Source organism: Spermophilus citellus, assembly GCF_964194105.1.
Source record: "Spermophilus citellus genome assembly, chromosome: 1".
NCBI lineage: Eukaryota > Metazoa > Chordata > Mammalia > Rodentia > Sciuridae > Spermophilus > Spermophilus citellus.
In genome coordinates this window covers 115,945,240-115,965,400 of record NC_138182.1, presented here as the reverse complement: position 1 = coordinate 115,965,400, position 20,161 = coordinate 115,945,240, and the positions used below count along the sequence as shown (strand labels likewise).

At 47.5% G+C, this 20,161-nt stretch overlaps 1 protein-coding gene across 2 annotated transcripts; it reads left to right on the top strand.

Moving 5' to 3' along the window:
• Positions 1-617: 617 nt before the first annotated feature.
• On the top strand, positions 618-13,772 carry LOC308640872 (E3 ubiquitin-protein ligase TRIM58-like). 2 transcript variants are annotated; one of them, XM_081278838.1, is made up of 6 exons: positions 618-1,208; positions 3,403-3,498; positions 6,355-6,585; positions 8,539-8,561; positions 8,655-8,755; positions 12,966-13,772. In XM_081278838.1, exons 1-6 carry the CDS (start codon positions 786-788, stop codon positions 13,550-13,552), a joined length of 1,461 nt encoding a protein of 486 aa, XP_081134964.1. In that variant the 5' UTR covers positions 618-785; the 3' UTR covers positions 13,553-13,772. The 2 variants fall into 2 exon arrangements, with proteins under 2 accessions (XP_081134964.1, XP_081134965.1); XM_081278839.1 differs by lacking the exon at positions 6,355-6,585.
• Positions 13,773-20,161: the final 6,389 nt, after the last annotated feature.

Sequence of the window (20,161 nt, the reverse complement as noted above, 5' to 3'; positions counted from 1 at the left end):
GCAATAAAGAGAGGAAGGAGCTCAGTTATTCTTCAAATCTCCTGACCCTGGAAACATTAGTACCTGCTCCACTGGGAAGGTGCACAGCCTGGAGAGAAAGGTTCAGCTGGGCTCACCCTTAGGCAAATATGTGCCACCGTGTTGAGTTCACCTGGAATATCCTGAAGACCACAGAACCTGGCTACAATCAGCTAATCCCCTTCATTGATGCACTTCAGATTACTTTTGTTGTTGTTGTTGTTGTTGTTTTGGGGTTTTTTGTTTGTTTTTTTTAATGTTTATTTTTTTAATTATAGGTGGACACAATATCTTTATTTTATTTTATGTGGTGCTGAGGATTGAACCCAGTGCCTCCCGCATGCTAGGGGAGCGCTCTACCTCTGAGCCACAACCCCAGCCCTTACTTTGTAAAATTTTGTAAAACTTTGGACTTTTGAACTTTTGAGATAAGTAGTCAAATCTCCATAATGTCTCCCTTTCAGATGACTTAAATGTTGCATTACATCAAATAACTCAAATAAAAATGTTCCCCGGAAGGAAGAGTGAGGAAGAGAGAAAGAGCTCAGCTTCCTAGGAGGTGAGGATTACTTGAATGTCAATTTCACTCCTGTGGTTGACGGTGTCTGAGTTGTAAATCATCAGCAGAAGTGGTTAATTAAGACTCTTGAACCCCAGCCAGCGATAACCCATCCTGGCCATGAGCCCTTCTCTTGGTTCCAGGCGACAGAGGAGATAACCGGCGCCGCGGGGCAGCGGCAGCCACGCGGCCAGGCGAGGCCAGTACCATGGCCTCCGGGACGCCCGGGGAGCGGCTCCGGGAGGAGGCCCGGTGCTCCGTGTGCCTGGATTTCCTGCAGGACCCCATCAGCGTGGACTGCGGCCACAGCTTCTGCCTCCGGTGCATCTCGGAGTTTTGCCAGAAGTCGGACAGCGCGCAGGGCGACGTGTACGCCTGTCCTCAGTGCCGCGGCCCCTTCAGGCCCGAGAACTTTCGGCCCAACCGGCAGCTGGCCAGCCTGGTGGACAGCGTGCGGCAGCTCGGGATGGGCGCGGAGCCCGCGGGGGCGCGCCAGTGCGCGCGGCACGGCGAGGACCTGAGCCGCTTCTGCGAGGAGGACCAGGCACTCCTGTGCTGGGTCTGCGACACCACGCCCGAGCACCAGGGCCACCACACGGCGCCGCTGCGGGAGGCCGCCAGGAGCTACCAGGTGAGCGCGGGAGCCCGGGGTGCCGAGCTGGGCGGCGGGCCGCTCGTGTCGGGCGGAAGGCACCGGGGCACCGAGCCCCGGACAGCCGGGTCGTCCTGCCTCTGCTCTGGCTAGCCAGCGCGGGACCGACTGCCGAGCGAGCGCAGGACCCTCGGTCCCTGGCTTTCAAGCTGGTCTTTTTCTTCCCGATCCCGAGCCGGCGGACTGTGCAGTGAGTCTCGGTGACAGCCTTGCACCTCTGTCGAACTCGCTTCCACTGACGGGATTCCTAGGGCGCGGCATTTGCCTGGTATCCGTCTAGGTCCCTTAACACGGGCACCAAGGCCACCCTCTGGCTGAGGAATAGTGTCTGCTCGTGCCTGCACTGTCTGGGTCCCCTGAAGTAGGGGGCCACTCGACTCTACACGAAGGTCTGGGAACCGAGGACTTGAGCATTCCCCTGAGGAGGTGCTTGACCCCGAGAGCACTCCGAGGGACTCTGCCCAGGTGTCTTCCCACAGGTGCCCTCGGGTCCTGGGACGTACTCTAAACACGTGTCTGTCCCCAGCATCTGGAACAGCTGCTAGCACAGAAGAGGTCAAGGCTGTCTTTTTAATCTACTGGCACAGTTAGCCAAAGCACTCTGTCACACTGGAATAAGTTCCAAGTACCAGCTTTCTTAAAACGTTCATTTATTTATTCTGTTTGTTTAAGAACTGGGGTATTTGCCAGTCAACATTCATCTGGACAATCTTGGAAATTTCTCTCTTGATTTTTCCTCTTGATTTCTATTATCGTCTACAAAGTACAGGTATAGGTGCTCTCTAGCCTACCTGAAAAGTCAAGTATGCTCCTGTCTGTCTAAATCCCCAAGGTACCATAGAGAACATGGCTGCTGTGATATCGCTAAAGACGTTCTGTTTTCAGTAGTCAACTAGATAAAAAATACGTACCATCCAAACTCCTTGGCCTGTCAATCACGACTTTCTAGATTCTGAAGTTCCCTTCCTTCTGCTCTTATCCAAGCCAAACAAGGGACCCAGCAAAATTAGCCTAGTCACTCTTGTCCCCAAACATGCCTCTTATTTCACCTCCTTGCTTTTGCTCAGTGTCTTTGGTCCCAGGGAGCTTTCCTCCATCTACAAGTGAGAATGGCTCTATTCCTTACAAACACCAAACATATGCCTCTTTTTATTCTGATGCCACCATGAATTCTAATGTTACTTTATGCGTACTTTATATAGAGTATTATAATATTTTAAAGTGAATGATATATATGCAAGATTTATTGAATAAGTTTGGAGGTAGAATTTGTATTATTTTCTACTAAAAACATATTTCTATATGTGTCTTTATGGGTGCTTCCTGTTTTAAAAAAGGCATGTATTTGCTTCTTGGAAGGGTCTTATCATTGAACAAAGATCTAATTTCTGGGTTTTTGTTTGTTTAATTGTTTGGTAGGCTTTTTTATACTTCTTTTACTCCTTTTAAGATGTACAGAATATTGTGTTTTCACTTAAGTATTTTATTTTATTTATTAATTTACTTATTGACACCAAGGATTGAACCCTGGGGCTTTACCACTGAGCCACATCCTCAGACTTTTTATTTTTTATTTTTTTATTTTGAGATAGGGTCTCACAAGTTGCTTAGGGCGGTGTTAAGTTGCTGAGGCTGACCTTGAACTTGAGATTCTCCTGTCTCACCCTCCAAGTTGCTGAGATTATGGGCATGTACCACCGCACTTGACTTCATTTAACATATTTTAACCAACAAGATTTATTTTTGGTGAAATATCATGACTTATAGTATTAATTACAAACACTTGATTCTCATCGTAATTAATAAGAAATTGTATCACTCTTCAACCTAGCACCAATAGATGACATTTCACCTAATAATGTCTTCATTTCCCTCCATCTATTTTTTACATATTCATTATAAGCATTTTTTTTTCAAAATTGGCACTGTTATAAAATGTACTTATTTGACATTGTAATTCTATTTCTTGTCATTAAGTTTCCTATCATGTTAATGTAAAGTGTTTTGCCACTCATTTTAGTCATTGTAGTTTTACTATCATAATGGTGCAAGGAACACAATTTTAGATATATCTTTGCAACTGGTATTAACTGAGTTACCAGCGAAGGTGTCCACTGCATTCTAGGGAGTTTTCCAGTTGATCCTGCAGGTCCTCACAGTCTGCTCCACACAGGTGAAGCTGCAGATGGCACTGGAGCTGGTGAGGAAGGAGATGGAGGAGGCCCTGATGCAGGAAGCCAACGTGGGGAGGAAGACTGTGCTGTGGAAGGTAGGGGGCCTTGGGCCTGGGGAGCTGCAGGCACCACCCTCTTCCTGAGTCTCCATTCTCCAGCGAGCTTGCCATTTACTTAGGTGCTCCATAGAAACATCTCATGGCCATCCTGAATTGTCCCAGACCCCAAATGACATTGTTCATTTTTGTTTTTACCTCTGTCGGCAGGACCCTATTCCAGATTATAAATAGCTTTACTCTCTTGATCTTACTGTGAAACTCACTGCTGGGGTGGGTGCCACCACCTGCTACTGTAGTGTCAAACTGTATTCGTCAGACAGTTAAACAGTGAATGCCACAGGCTTGGTGACAGATGTGGTGCAGTTCCCAGGGACCATCTATACAGGGAGGGACTGGAGCCTTCAGCCTCCTAGGGTCATCCATCCACGGTTCCCTCTTTCTGGACCTCAGCAGCCTCTCCCCCCTTGTTTTTCTCCTACATTTCATTTGCACACAGAGGCTGTGAACCTAGGCCACAATGCCCTCCTCTCCAGTTCCACAGCTGGAGAAGCTTTGGGTCACCATGCTTGCTGCTGCCATTCATGGCAGAGGCTAGAATGTTGCTCTGCCCCCTACAGTGCCCAGAGCAGCAACTGCACCCATCAACAGTGAATTGTAGGTCAAACCTGCCACAGTGCCAAGGCTGTGAACCACATATAGTGCATGGGTGGATGGGTTTATTAGGTACAGAGCACAGTATACAACATGATCAGATATATTTTATAGAATATTCCTCTTCTTTCTCCTCCAAATCACCCTGCTAGAATCATTCTTTATATTATTTTCTTCCTCAAAAATTTAGTTTGATACACTGTCTTCATACAGATATTTTCATAAGGACCTCCATTTTTTGATTGATTGATTGGTTGGTTGATTGATTGTGCTGGGCATTGAACCCAAGGTGCTCTGCAATTGAGCTACATCCATAGCCCTTTTTACTTTTTATTTTGAAACAGGTCCCACTAAGCTATAGAAGGTGGCCTCAAACTTATGATCCTCCAGCCTCAGTGAGTCACTGGAATTACAGGGCACCACTGTACCTGGCTCACAAGGACCATTTTTGTTACATTTTTCTTATGAAATAAGTCTTATCTTCTATTGCTATGTCTAGTAAAGGTAAAGTTAAGCACTGATTCACAATCTTTATTATTTAAAGGTAATAATATTTAATTTTTTAAAATATTGGCCTGACCACAGATTTATGAAATCAGGAACCCAAGTGCAAGATCTGAATTCCCGCATTTTAAAACCTCCAATGCATGTCATAACATAGACGTGATGCTAAGATATCTCATTCAGAGGCAAGTAGCCATGTCTGAATTTCTTGGTCGTTCATGTTCACTTGAGCCAGAACCATCAGGCACAGGCTTGATGGAAAGGAGCTCTAAGTTCTGCAGCAGCACTTCTTTTTCTTCACATCCAGAGGAGATTGTGGCACTCAAGAGGGTGACGTGAAGGAAGCTGGGCTGCCGCTGCCCCTCCACCCTGTCATCCCTGGTGCACCCCTGGACTCCCCTCCCTGTGGCAGTGCTCAGCCCTCTCTCCAGCAGCCTGTCCTGGGAGATAGTGTGCATTTCTATGAGCCATGCCTCTCAGGAAGCAGAATGTGGAATGCAGAGTCAGTGTCCCTGAGGAGGAGGCCAAGAGTGTATGAATCAGTGATTTAGAAAACAGTAAAGGAGGTAGGAATGCAAAATGGGAAGAAGGAAGTGGGAGACCTAGGCACTGTGGCCAGTGGGGCCCTCAGCTCCTTGTGTGTGTGTGTGTGGGGGGGGGGCAGGCATTGCCCCTGCAGGCTGTCACTTAACAGCACTCATCCTCTGCAGTGGATGGCGGCAGCAGGCGGCACCTCCCCTAGAGGGGTGATCCAAAGTACCTCCAGACATTTGGGGAGAATTATTATTTGGATACAAATATATATATGCATATATATATATATATATATATATATATATATCTTTTATAATAATTTTGATGATAATTTATGTCTTACAATTAAACCAAGAAACTATCAGGTTTAAAAACAAAACGGACAACCCAAGGTGCAGATGCTTTGGGAGGGTGACTTGCCGCTCATGCTCAGTTTAAAGCTGGGTTTCTAGCTACTAATTTCAAGAGAATAACATTTAGATGCAATCCCCTGCACACAGTGTGATCCTTAGGTTCAGTCAGACATCGCCCTGTGAGGGCCAGGTGTGCCTCAGGGGCAGAGCTTGCCCAGCCTGAGTGAAGCCAGGGGCTCCGTCCTCAGCACCAGGAAAGCAACAACAAGAGCCGTGATGGGAGATTTGGGTAGGGGCTGGTGTAATACCCTGGAGTGAGTGGCCTGTGTGGCAGTTAGTTCTTCTGGGCTCTGCAGAGGACACGGCCTTGTGCTGGTTTCTTGCTTCTCCTGGGACAAGAGAACATCTGTGTGTTCTCCTGTCACGTTGTCCCTCACAGCCCAGGCCTTCTGCTCTTCCTGGCCACCCATCCAGCAGCAGAGCCAGCCCTCTGCTGTGGGGCCACACAGGCTCACGGAGGTGCCCAGATGATCCCCATGCTTCTCTTTCTGCTGCATTTGACTCGTGATATTGAAATCCACGTGTCGAAGGCCTTGCCTCCGGCCCTGCAGCACAAGGGGGCCCACAGCCACAGTCTTCCCAGACTCTGAGCTTGAAAACCCCACCGGCCACCTCTCCTGTTCCCAGCCTCCAGTTTCTGAGGTCCTCCCCAGAGGTGCAGAGTGTGTGGGGGGGTGGGTTCAGGGGTGGGAGGTGATGCGGGACGTCCCTTCTCTCTCTGCCCATCCCACACTTGAGGCAGGTCCCGCACACCTTGCCCCAGCCCTGATGGGGTCTCCTGTTGCTCCAGGAGAAGGTGGAGATGCAGAGGCAGCGCTTCAGGTTGGAGTTTGAGAAGCATCGCGGCTTTCTGGCCCTTGAAGAGCAGCTGCAGCTGCGGAGGCTGGAGGAGGAGGAGAGAGTCACCCTGCAGAGACTGCGGGACAGTAAGGACCAGCTGGCCCAGCACAGCAAGGCCCTCAAGGAGCTGGCAGAGGAGCTGGAGGAGAGATGCCAGCGCCCAGCCCTGGGGCTGCTGGAGGTGAGGCGGCCTCAGGAGGCCAGGCCCACAGAGGCTGAGGGGATGGGGACAAGCCTTGGCATGGGACACGAAGGCACCCAGCTCTCTAGGACAGAGCTCAGCAGTGCTTCCTTAGAAGGCATCTTACGACCGAATACTGGGCCCTGAGTCAGGAGGCACCCAGAGGACCATTTAGCTCATGCAAAAGACAAAAACTTCAATAGGTGATGAGATAAAATTAATTATTTATGGAATCGTGAACAGCTGGGGCAAGGACAAGCTGCACCATTCTGGCTGAGAAACCGTCTTTTATCAAAGATGATATTGCTGATTTTCATGAATGTTCAACCCCCAAAGCCTCTGGCAGCCCATTTCATGGAAAATAGCCAGAAGTATGAGCAGTGCTTCACCTAGTCCAGCTTGAAATTCCTGTGTTAAGTTCTAAGGGGAGTGTATGGTGGGAGTGTATGGACTCCCATGCAGATTTCTCAATCTTTTGGGACTTCAGAGCAGCCTTTTAAAAGTTTTAATTGGAGACAGGGTCTCACTCAGAGGCCCAGGCTGGCCTTGAACCACCCCCTCCTGCCCCAGCCTCCCCAGGGTCTGGGGTCACAGACACAGCTGTTCCGCCCCACAGGTGTTGTTCACAGGGCCACCTGCAAGAGAAAGTCATTCACCTGGTACTTTTCTCTGTACCTTGCCCCAGTGACAGACAAGGATTCTAACCTAAAAGAGAGTGCAGATCCCCACTGAGCAGCTGGCCCACAGTGTCCCAACTGACTAGCCTCTGGACACTGCAAGTTCCAGGCACATAAACCCAGTCGCTGTCCTGGGACATTTGCAAACACAGTTGTCAATATTGTGTCATCTGATGGGGAATCACTAAGTAACTGCATGAAACACTTTTATCTACCAAGCACTTTATTTAATCTGCCCATTCTATCTTCATTCCCATTACTAATGTCTTGGCTGTGCTCATTTCCTAATGAGTAAACAGAGAGCCAGAAAGAAATTAATTTTTCAAGTATAGGTGGCAAGTAAGCACAGGAACGTTGGCATTTTCAAAAATAATATTCACTGCATTATCTCAGATAAATCTCATTTAAAATGAGTATTTCTTTGCACCATATAAATGTTAAAATGATTTATAGTACAAATCATAGTAAGAATATACTCTTACATAATTTTTGTCTGTGTCCTCTCTCTTTCTTCTCTGATACCAATGATCTTCATTTTACCCCACTGGCCAAGACCCAGGCCGATCACGTCCATAAAGGACAAGGCAAATGGTTTCCCTGCATTCATGCCTTGTTGAAATTTGTCCGACTGTTGACCACTTTTAGGGAAGAAGACAAGTGTGTTGGAGGTGACCTTTTTGTTACCCGCTTTGAGATACACTGTTGCTGGATAGTAGTGACTTCCTTTCTTATCTCCTTAGACAGTTAGTAGCTTTGTCTGTTGGTTCAGAAAATTCGAATTTGAGGATGACTTTTTCTGGAGTACTGGGACAGAACACAGGGCCCTGTTCAAGTCAGGCAAGCCCTCGACCATGAGCGATATGCCCAGTCCCAGGATCTATGCCATACTTATATAAGTTCCTTGAGTAAATTCCGAAAACATGTAGGATTTTTACCCTAATTCCATCTGTATAAAGTGCAGAATGTAACTGTTAAAATAGCCCAACAACCAGAGCTATCAGTTGACAATCCATAGTTGATGGATAGGTTTCATGGGAATTAATATAAACTTTGTGTAGTCTGACTCAGTTCTAATTATATGCCTGATTTTTAAATTTGAGAGTCATGTGAGAATTCAATTGTAGCCTTTTTTGCCTTTAATTAACAGAGATTCACTGTCGCCTGCAGTCTTATGTTGCTAGTTAATTATTTCCAGTACATTCTAAAGACATTTTCGTGGTGTGTCCCCAGTCAACTGTGGGAAGCACTTACACCTGCTTGTGTCTCTTACTTCCAGGGTGTGCAAGGAGCCCTGAGCCGGTAAGTGTACTTTCCGCTCCAGTGAGGGAGCGGGGGAGGCGGAGAGGGCTGGTGTGGCCATGCTGACATTTCCGGGTTCTCTGCTCTTCTCAGAAGTAAGGCTGTCATGCCGCTGGAACCAGAAACCATCCCCATGGAGCTGAAGACCCCATGTCGCATCCCTGGCATGCGGGAAATGTTGAGGAGATTCCAAGGTGGGTGGAGCCCCCGAGCCTGGGAACTGATGCTGAGAGTGTGGGGCTTATTGCTGCCCTTACTGCCCTGGCCTTGGCCACAGCAGAGCAGCCACAGCAGAGTCTCAGGTCTCTGAGACTCACTGTGTGAGTGTGCTTTCATATGCGAGTGAGCTCTCAGGTTGTTGCCTTGTCGCGGCCTCTCACCTGGGGTCCAGCCTGGCAGACCTCCAGCTCCTTCCTGGGGCACAGTGCGTCAGCCCTGCCCAGCAGAATATGTGGTGTCTCCCTCGAGGAGTCGGTCAGTTCTCTGGGGTTGCCCCGCTGGCTCCCACTCACTCTATTCTGACACTGTCCACCTGCAGACATCATCGAATCCCACAGGTTGAGGGCCTGGTCCCACAAGGCTGTGCCCTGCTTCAGGAGCAAGGAACAAGCAGGCTGTGGCTTGTGCCTCTGACCAGCCAACTGCAAAGCAGCTTTCCCGGGACCCGCTCTATGAGCGCGGTTTGTTTGCTAGAGCAGCCCCCAGAACTCAGACCCTACTCACACTTGGTCAGTTGTTGTACAGGATGTTGCAGAGGATGGGGACCAGCAGCCGGGTGGAGGAAACCAACAGGGTGGTGTGGGGAGGGGCAACACACCCTCTCTGGGTGCTCCTTGCAGGATCTCCTTGTGTGCTGCCACTGGCAAGCTCCGTCTTTGGGTTTATGGAGGCTTCATTCAGCAGGCATGACCAAAGACACCACTGGCCACTGCTGGCCCCTGGAGCTTCAGCCCCCACTCTCTTCCCAGAGGTAGGGGGATGTTGGACTGAAGGTTCTATCCCTTTAATCCAAAGGGGATTCTCTGGAAACCAGTCCCCATCCTGAGGTCATCTAGGCCACCAAGCACCAGCCATCTCACTAGCATGCAAAAGAGTCCCTTGTCTCAGGACTTTTGGGAACTGGTGTGTCAGGACCTGGGACATAGACCAAAAATACACTGCACTCTCTCACCATGACTCATGCACTGCCCTTGGCCTTCCTGAGAATTTCAGTGTCAGGCTGTGAAGGGGTGGAGCAGTGCACCTGCCTGCAGGAAGGGGGAGGGGACATTTGTGCACAATCCGAGCGGATGCCAGTCAGGGACACCCAGAGGGTCTGCACGAAATGGCTTTGTTCACCCAATCATGTTGTTCTTTAAAATGGTGATGATTCAATATTTTTACTATTTCCTTTTAAAATTTACTTTGCACCACATAATACAAACTGTGGCTTCCCAGGGACAGTCTTGTCCTGTAATGAGAAAACCTACCTCAGTTGTAGCACCCAGTGACCCCCCTGTTTGGTGGATAGGTGAACATACACTAGCCATGTGACTTGGTGAGGGCCTTCGAAGCACAACCCCAGACTCTGTCATCTCCTATGCTTTTCCTTTTTACTGAATGAAATAGTTAGTGAATGAATCCAGCCCATGCTGCCTAGTTTATGCTGCCCTTTCTACCAGTGGAGTGAATCATTGAAGAACAAAAGCAAATCAAATGTGCTATGACCCATGATTCACGGTGCAAATACTGACTTCAGTCACCCAGGCACACGGCTGTGAGGAGAGGACACGGGCTTCTGTAGAGTGTGATGAGGGTGGCCAGAGGCTCCAAGTTTGAACTAGATGAGGGGAAACAGTGACGTCCACTAATTTCTACAATTGATGCATGTTAATAATTATAATAATAGAAAGAAAAAGCTGCGTGACCGGGAGAGGAGCAGAGCGTCAGGCAGCAGGAAGTGCGGCAGGTGTGCTGGGACTGTGAGGACAGGATGGTGAGGGCAGCCCAGGGGGAGGGCGAGGAGGACAAGGCAGCAGGGCTGGAGAGGTGGGCTTGCTTCTGTGAGCAGCACTCAGTGGGAGAGCACAGGGTGTTCCTGGGCAGGACTGGCCTTGTGTGCACATCATCCAGGTGCTTTATTGTGATGAATTAAAGATGCCAAGACAGCAGCTGGTGTCCTTTGTCACTGTTCATTGACAGCTGAGTGTAGGTGACCCCCAGTGTTGGTATGAAAGGTGCCAGATGGCCACATCCTTGGCCAGCCATGGAGGCGGAGCTGCCAGATCTGCTCCTGGATGAGCTGTGTTTTGTGGTGAGAGGAGAGTGAGGAGGACCCATGGTCTTGGACCCCAAGAACTGCCACACAAAACAGCTGGTTGTGCTGATGGCCATGCTGCAGGCAAAGCCCAAGAAGGGCGACTGGTTTGGGGGCAGGTTGGCAGATACTTAGCATCCAAAACTGGCCAGGGAGGCAGATGAATTCACAATAAGGACCTTCAGGGGAGAGGCCAGGCTGGCAACATGCACTGCAGTCCGTAGCAGAGGACTGGAGTTGACTGGAGAGTTGAGTGAGCCAACCTAGAACCACAGGGCATGGACTGAGAAAGAAGTCCCCAACTTGGCACTGCGACTTTGACCTGGGGCAGTGACGGAGGAGAGGGGAGACCAAGATGGAGGGAAGCATGGGTGCTGGTGAGTCTGGAAAAGAGCAGGAGTCTCTCCAGGACAGTCAGGTCCTCATGGTGCCAACTGACACAGATGTCCCTTCACCACCCTGGTGGCCGCTGGGAAGGTATTACCCTTGACAGCTGGGTTTAGGAGAAAGGAGCAGAGAGAACTAGCCAAAGCTCTTTCACAGATTTCTTTGGCTAACAATGGAGCTGAGCATTGTGCATGTTAAATGAGCCCCGCAGTCCCCCCCCCCCCACCGCAGCCACATTCCAGGCTGGTATTTGCTTCCTGTGGAGTTGGGAAATCAGGTACAGTCTTTGAATCTCCTCATCAATATTGTGAGGTGGTAGTAACCACATTAAGGATGGCTTCCTAGCCGGGTTTGATGGCACATGCCTATAATCCCAGCAGCTGGGGAGGCTGAGGCAGGAGGATCATGAGTTCAAAGCCAGCTTCAGCAATGGCAAGGTGCTAAGCAACTCAGTGAGACCCTGTCTCTAAATAAAATACAAAATAGGACTGGGGATGTGACTGAGCAGTTGAGTGCCCTGAGTTCAAGCCCTGATACCAAAAAAAAAAAAAAAAAAAAATTAAGAAGAAGGTGGCTTCCTGATTTAACATAGGTCATGAACACACAGAGCCTAGTGATGTGGCCAGTCAGGTTTAGATATCCATAGAAGTTCATGACGTGTGGCTTGAAGATGAATTGGACTAGTACGAGGAGTAACTGTTTTTGCCATGACCTTAAGGTCTATTAATGAATTTACTACCTTTGAGTGCTTATAAGGAAGTACTCTGGTTTTGATGTAGATGCGTTTGCCTACTCTGTATGTGAATCAATCCTGCATCAGTCTTGCTGGGACTCCACAGTACATGTTAGATGGTCCTCCTGTTGTGGAATCAATGACTACAAACAGCCACTTTAGACCACACCCACTAGTAAGCTCACAGGTCCAAAGATCAGACTTGCAGGTGGGAGTAGCTGGCTCCTTTGCTTGGGTTAGGGTTTCTGAAGGCCAAAACCAAGGGACTGAGCCTCTCTGAGGAGTCTGGGGAAGGACTTTCCAGCTGGAGTTCCCTGCAGCTGCAAGGCCACGGTCCTTGTTTTTCCTGCAAGCCATCATTTGGGGCCAGTCTGCTTCAGAGTGCTCTCACCTTCCCCTCGTGACCCTTCCCACCTTCCACCCTGGCAAGGCTGTATCAGAGCAAAGTCTTAAGACTCTCTTCTGCCACCATCCTGATAGCTAGAGGACTTTCTAGTTTTAAAGGGCTTGTGGGATTAGATCAGACCCTCCCAGATAGCCTCTGTTGTCCTAGAATGTCATATAATCATGAAGGTAATAACACCAGGGTGTGGAGTCAGGGCATCTAGTGTACAATTCCCCCACCACAGTTACACCATTTTGAAAGTAGTGGATTTCATATTAATGAAATTATCCTATAGGTTTTGAGAAAAACAGTTTATAAATTTCATGCCAAGCGCAGATGATCCTAAGTGCACCCAAGAGCTCTGGGTGCAAATACAAAGTTGCCTTGGACTGGGCGTTTGGCTTCCCAGCAAGCTGACAGCGCTACTGTCCTAATGGCCTGGTTAAGGCCGCCCTGGGCGCCCCAGTAGATCAAAGACGTGCTCAGACCCTGGAGAAAGGCCTATTTCTTGGGGCAGTCTGAGAGAGGGCGTTGCGGATGCTCACCCCTCCGGGGCATCTAGTCCTTCCCGTGCATTCACGTGTCCCATCACTCTGTGTGCAGTGGACGTGAAGCTGGACCCCTCCACGGCGCACCCCAGTCTCCTGCTGACAGCCGACCTGCGCAGCGTGCAGGACGGGGAGCTGTGGAGGGACGTGCCCCGCAACCCCGAGCGATTCCACACCTGGCCCTGCATCCTGGGCTTGCAGAGCTTCTCATCAGGGAGACACTACTGGGAGGTGGTGGTGGGAGTGCGGGCCGAGTGGGGCCTGGGCGTCTGTCAGGACTCAGTGCAGAGGAAGGGGGAAGCCACGCCGTCCCCGGAGAATGGCGTCTGGGCCCTGTGGCTGCTGCGCGGCTGCGAGTACATGGTGCTGGCCTCCCCGTCCGCGCCCCTGCTGCAGCTAGAGAGGCCGCGCCGCATCGGGGTCTTCCTGGACTACGAGGCCGGCGAGGTGTCCTTCTACAACATCACGGACGGGTCCTACATCTACAGCTTCAGCCAGGTGTCATCGGGTATCCTCCGGCCCTACTTCTTCGTCTGCGACGAGGCGCCGCTTATCTTGCCACCGATGGCAGAAGCAGAGGCAGAGAACTGGGCGTCCGGGGGCCACCCTGACCCTCCTCTCGTGGGCGACCTTCAGTCCTGAAGTGCTGTGCTCAGGGTCCTCCCGCAGCCAGTCCAAAGGCCCTGGAGAGCGGCGGAGGACCGACATACAGCTTCACCAAGTGCCCAGCTCAGGGCAGCCTCTTACTCGGGCCTGGGGAGGTTCCTTGAAATCCAAGCAGACAGGAGAAGCTGTGTATGCGGGAACGTTGGACCTGGAGGGTCTCCTCAAACTTTTCCCGAATGGCCCCCCACTTACTCGATGGCTTTTCTTCCAAATTAATAGTCTCGTATTAAAGAGTTCTGTATGGTCCTTATAATTTCCATTCTCTTCAGTATCTTCCCATCCCAAGCTGAATCTCGAGGCTGAGAGATGGAAATCCTGCAGGGGGCCCCCCCGAGCAGGCTGAGGCTGCTCCCTCCTGGACCCTCCCTCACCTTCCTGGCGGGCTCCTCCTCTGTCTCATTCCTTGCCCTCCCCCCCCCCCCTTTTTCTCTGGATACCTCTGGTTGTTTAAAGTTTCATTTCCTTTTACATCAACATATTCAAAATCATCCTTCACAAGTGTGTGTTTCCAGTCACAGTCTTCACTTGCTTTCTGTCTTTATTCTGGGAACAGTTTTTGAGGATCGTGAAATTCATTGCTCCAACCATAACATGGATTTCGATCTTCTCTCTTTATCTCTGCATATGTTTGTAAAAGTAGGAATGCCCTAGAAATTTGATTCAGCTGGTTTTCTTCAGGGTCAGGAGGGACTAAGGAAGGTTTGCACAAGCTTGCCAAAGGGCTGCGCCCATTCATGGGACCAGGGGATAGCTCTTTCCTCCTGCCTGCTCAAGGGACTGGCCCCAGGACCGCAGCAGGGGGTCCTTCACTTGGGGTCTCCTGTGCCTGGAACAATTTACTGCCCTCACAGTATTAGGGTAGGTATTTAAGGTCATGATTGATGTGACTAGTTTAAATTAACTGTGTTTTTTAAATAAAATGGTGATGTTGAAAATGAAATGATAAAGATAACTTATTTTTGAAGTATATTCTGTACCTTTCCAACAAAATCCTTTAAAAGTCATGGAAGACCCCCTATTCTGCCACCTTTGTCTTCATTTTTATCTAATATGTAATTGCTAAACAAATATTGTAATATTCTAATGCTAAATGCTTAAATGCTGAACAAATATAATTTATGAGAAAATTTAAGTAATGTTATCTTGATAATCTACCGAAAGTGTATTCTTCCTTTTTAACTCCATCTCAAAGTTCAAGATGCTTTTTTCTTCTGGGATATTTCTGCGACTGTCCTTCCCTGGCCTTGCAATCATGTGAATGACAACTTTCTTTTCAGATTCTTAATTGTCTGATGACAAGCAAATGCTTGCCCTCTCTGCCTCTCATTTGCAAACAGAAGAGGTAGAAAGATGTTGTAGAAACCAAGCTGTCTCTGATGTGCAAGCAGTGCAGGGGACAGTTCTGCAGTGCAGCCTTCTGCACCGGGATGACAAAGGCTCTCTGGGGTGAAACCTCCAGGGACCTGGCCATTCTCTGGGACAGGAAGCCTTCTCTGTGGGAAGTGGCAAGTCTACAAGCCTCTGCTCTCTCTACAGGGTGAAGGGAGCCTCAGGAACACCCCCTGCCTGCCCTGGAACCTGACAGCCTTGTCTCAACAGTGGCCTTGAGACTTGTCACCTCCTGGATTTTATTTTGATTTCTCTGGGCCACTAAATGTCAGTCCTTCTCAGCTCCAGTGTGCTAAGCTTCAGGGATCTCCACAGTTCCTATTGCAAACTCTTCTTCATTCCTTCCAATTCCTAAAAGGTTCCCACCATTCCCCTGGGATTCTGGCTCATTACCTGCCAGATCCTCTAAATCCATATCTAATTCCTGACCTTCTTCATTCTTTCTCCTGAGCCTTAGCTTTTCACAGTCAAGTGCCATCTGTCATCAAAATAGATATTCTAGGGGCTGGGGACATAGCTTGGTTGGTAGAATGCTTGCTTTGCATGCACAAGGCCCTGGGTTCAATCCCCAACACAAAAAAAAAAAAAAAAAAAAGAAAGAAAAAAAGATATTCTAAGCTCTATATGCCTAAATCTTAACCACAAATATCTCCAGGTCTCCCTGAATGATAAAAAGATATATTAAAGCCTCCCCTTCTGAAGGGAGGCCTGCTCATTTCTTTGTCAGGTAGCCCAAACACCTTAGTGACTCCTTTCTGCATTTCACTCCAGCTTGCTCCCCTCAGCTGTTAACACCCTTTTGCTCCCATGGACCAGAGTCCAGTCAGCCCTTCCCCACCCCCATCCTGGTAGTCTGAGCTTCCCCTCCCTTGAGATCACTGGGTTCATCTCACAGTAGTCCCTTCACCTCTGAATGTAGCCCTCATTGCTCTTAGGTTTATTAAAATTTTTTTTTTCCTCTCTTCTCCCCTCTCCCCCTCCCTAACAAGATTTGGAAGACAGTGTCATCTTTTCTTCCCCTAGTTAACTGCCCTGGAACACCTGCTACAGGAAGAGGGTGCCTGCTGAGGATCTGGGAAGTGAGGATCTCCAAAATGTGAATCCTAATAGGCCATCAGGGCAACTTGAAGGCCCCCTCCTGGAATGTAACCCTTGAAAAAAAAATTTTTTATCTCCTTTGCTAGCAAAGCAATGAAGCTTCTCTTTCCTTTTCCTCAAAACCTTGGCCTCATTATCAAATTGGCATTGGAGAAAGGGACCGAGCTTTTGGTTACAAATCTTGGCACCCCAGATGGGACCCAAGAAGAAGCCCTGGCTTTGGGTTTCTTAGACAGTCCTGGCACCCCATGAACTGCATTTCTATGCTGAAGATATAGGATGAACTTTTGGAGAACTCCTGGAAAGTTAAGGGTGAGTGGGCCTCGGCTGGAACTGAACCAGAGGAGCTATTCCTGTAAGTAAAGGGAGGGACTGAGGGACTCCCAGCAGCTGCTGAAGCCCCTGAGCTCCGGGGGACTCCCACCTTCCTTCCCTGCACTGTAAGGATCTCTCCATCTTGGTCTACTGGGAGAAAAAGGAACCTGAATGCAGTAAAGTTTCCGCACCTTGGCCACCTGGTAAGCTGCCCAGTGCACATTGAGACCTTTGATTCTACACTTCTGGTCCCCTTTGTGGGAGCATCTGGTTCCCCACCCCTATGGGAACATCTGAGGTGCCACTGATGTAGGAGTCACAGTTAAGCGGGAGTTGGGAACTTGGGGAGATTTTCCCACTATCTAGTCTGTTTTAAAGGTCCCCATCTGTCTGCCATGGTTTGGGGATCCTCTCTGTTTCTCTGTCATTATGTTTCTTTGTTGTATTGAAAGGGTAAAGATTCTAAGCTGGAAACCTTGAATTAAAATGTAAAAGATTAGGTACTATTAAGTCCCTCTGTTACACCCAGATTCCTGAGATAGTTAAGACAATGCCCTACTGGCCAAACTGCACAGGGCCCGAACCAATCAGTTTGAATGTGTACCCAGTTTAGAAGTGACCAATCACCCCTGCCCAGCCTGTTCCCGCCAATGAATGGACTAATCATGTATCAGAGTTGTTGTTCAATTTTCCCGCACCTCATGATGATTTGTTCTGATGTATGCAAAGCCCCCCACCCTCTCCAAAAAGTGTACTTAAGCTCTGCTTGACCTCTGCTCTGGGCTCTGGGCTGCTCTCCCTTCTTGAGTGAGCACGGAGCCCCAGTGCGCTGGAATGGATCCCCAATAAATCCCCCTTGCCATTGCATGAAGCTAGTCTCTTTCTCTGACGTTTCGCCGGACACTTACAGTATCTGTTTCTGCCCTTTAAGACACGGGCAATAAGGTGTTGATCCTATAGATTGTTTCTTGGGAAAGATCTTGACTAAATGGGCCACCTATAGATGTAAATGTGACTAAGAAAAAATGTGACAATCTGGTCTTTGAATGGTTTTCTAAATTATTGTGCAGTTGGGAGTTGGTCTGTCAGAGATAAAATAAGTATTCTGTATATACAGACATGTAGGCCATTACATAATAAGAAGTCTTAACAGTCAAAACTAAGTTGGATGCAAAAGGTGCTGCCCTAATGTGTGAGCAGCAGGACACCAAAGGAGGATTGAAAAAAAAAGTTTTTTCCTTTCAACCCAGTGCTGACAGTGTGAGCACCTTCTCAGCCTGGCCCCAGGCAACTGCAAATCATCCTGCTGTGGGTCGGGATCACCAGTTCTGGGATCAAAGAATAAATAAATAAATGAATACAACTCAAGAAAGCTGCCTGGTCTGTAGAGAAATGGGCGAACAGGATCTGCCCTCTACTCTGCTTTTTAGCCATTCTTTGCCCAAGGATAAAAGTTTGAGAACAGGGCTCAGTTTGCTGCCTCTGAAGACAAATGAAATGTATGCGGGCTGTAGGTCTCACCGATTTTCTTTCTGTGTTTTTGTCTCATGGGTTCAAAGAATGAAATCCATGGATGATGGCAGAGGATAAAAAATTTTTAAATTATTTTTGAGTGAGGAAAAAGAAATGAAATTCCCCGTCATGTGAGGAAGAAAGTGGCCGAAAGCTTATCCACTTGAGTACACTAGTCTGGGAAGTTAAGGCTGCTGGATAAAGGCTCTGATCAGAGTCCATGCTGAACAGACATTAAAAGCGTTTGAACTAATTGTTGGAATCTATGCTGTAGGATGTTGGGAAGGGATGAAAGTTATTGGCTTGGCCGTGACTTTCTATTTGGCTGAATGCCTTTAGCCCTGAAGTCTGAATTTTTTTTGCAACCTCCATTTGGGTCCACCCCCATTTCCATTTTCCTGCCACCCTGGGGACAAAGGAGTGGATTGGAATGCTGGACCTCACTGGGTTTACTTTACATTTGGAAAAATTAAACAAATAAATAAATAGCCTTATCTGGAGCCCATTACACTCATTGTCTTATGATTAACTAGCCTATCTTAATGGGGGGGGGGTAAAAAAAAAAAGCTGCCAGTCACTAGGAAAGGGGCAATGGTCTCCAGTACTCTTCAATAAAACAATAACCTGGGGAGAAGATAGTCTCCCCTTTCTAAGCTCTGAAAGCATGTCCTATTTGGCCAGAGGTCACTTCTGGGTGCAGCCCTACCTGTTGTCCAAAAAGCTAAAATCCAAGGGCCTAAGCACCTATGTCTCGGCACTGCTGATTTCTGCAGAGAGAGGTCCTAACAGTCTTTGTATGGTCAATGTGAACTTACAGAATTCCCTAGGTACATACATACATACATATGTAGAGAGAATCTCTGGGTACAATTGACAGTGGGGAACTCACTTAAAGTTGATGGCATTATGATGATGATAAGGGAGACTGGTCAAACAACAACAACCTGTGCTCCAACCTCTTGAGCACAAACTGGAAGGGAAAAAGATTAAAGCATAGTTTTTTGTTTTTAACTATTCCAGCCTGATCCCTCTCCTGGGATAAAATTTGTTATAAAAATTAAATGTACAGATAATATGCTCATGCAAAGAGTAACAACTTCATTTGCAAGTGCCTTCCTGCTCTGCTGGAAGTCTCCTAGAAAAGAAGGAGGCTTTTCAGACCAGAAGGACCCCAAGAAAGTGATCAATGTTTTCTCAACCACAATTTTATTTTAGGAGGAAATAACTTGCCCTTGAGTAGGAGGGGATAACCCCTTAAGAGAGAGACATTAATGGGGATTCATCTTCTTCTGGATGGTTGTTGGAAATGTGACTTGAGTCAGCATTGCCAGATCTCCTACTCTGCCTATGCTGCCTGTTAAAAAACTCCACACTAATGAGTAACAGTTTGTGCAAGGCCTGAGCTCTAAAATATTAAAGTGCAATGCCCATTACTTTTAGGATTTTTCTTTGTTAGAGAAACAGATAACTTATAATTTTGGCCAGGCTTGATTTTTTTTTTAATGAATAACCTGAATATATGTCCCTAGATATATGTATACATCTGAAACTAAATATGTTTGTCTGAGCCTTATTTAAATGTTCTGTAAAAGTTTATAAAATGAAAGTTCATATAGGTTTAACCAACAAGCACTATCTTTTATATATTGCATCTGACATAAAAGAGCCACACTGCCAATTGAGAAACTGATATAAATCTGTCTGCTTTAACTAAGTCTAGTTCTGACCATTAACACTGTTCTCTAAATGCATAAGAGATTTAAGGCTATCCTTTGATTTTTGGTAGTGCTGCTAAACTCTGCAAACCTGTAAGGATCTATGAATTCTGAATTTTACTGTAAAAAAATTAAACCTGATTAATATAAGGACATCTGTGTAATCATAATGCTAACTACTAGTTCTTTGCATTTTAAGTATACTCATGTTCTTCTAATATACAAGTTTTAAAATATAAAGCTTGGAAAAGCACTTTACCAAGCTAATGTTCTCCAAACTAAATTTGTCTGAAATGGTGATTTTAAACTTAAAGAAATAGAAATTTAATTAGAGATTTGTTTATGTCATTTAATGTTCTGTAACAGGACCTGTTATCAATAGTATATATAATTTTGTTACTTTAAAAAAAATATTTATTTATTTATTTTTAGTTTTTTTTTTTCCAGGTGAACACAATATCTTTATTTTTATTTTTATGTGGTGCTGAAGGTCAAAACCCATGCCTCAGGCATGCCAGGTGAGCACTCTATGGCTGAGCTACAACCACAACCCTTA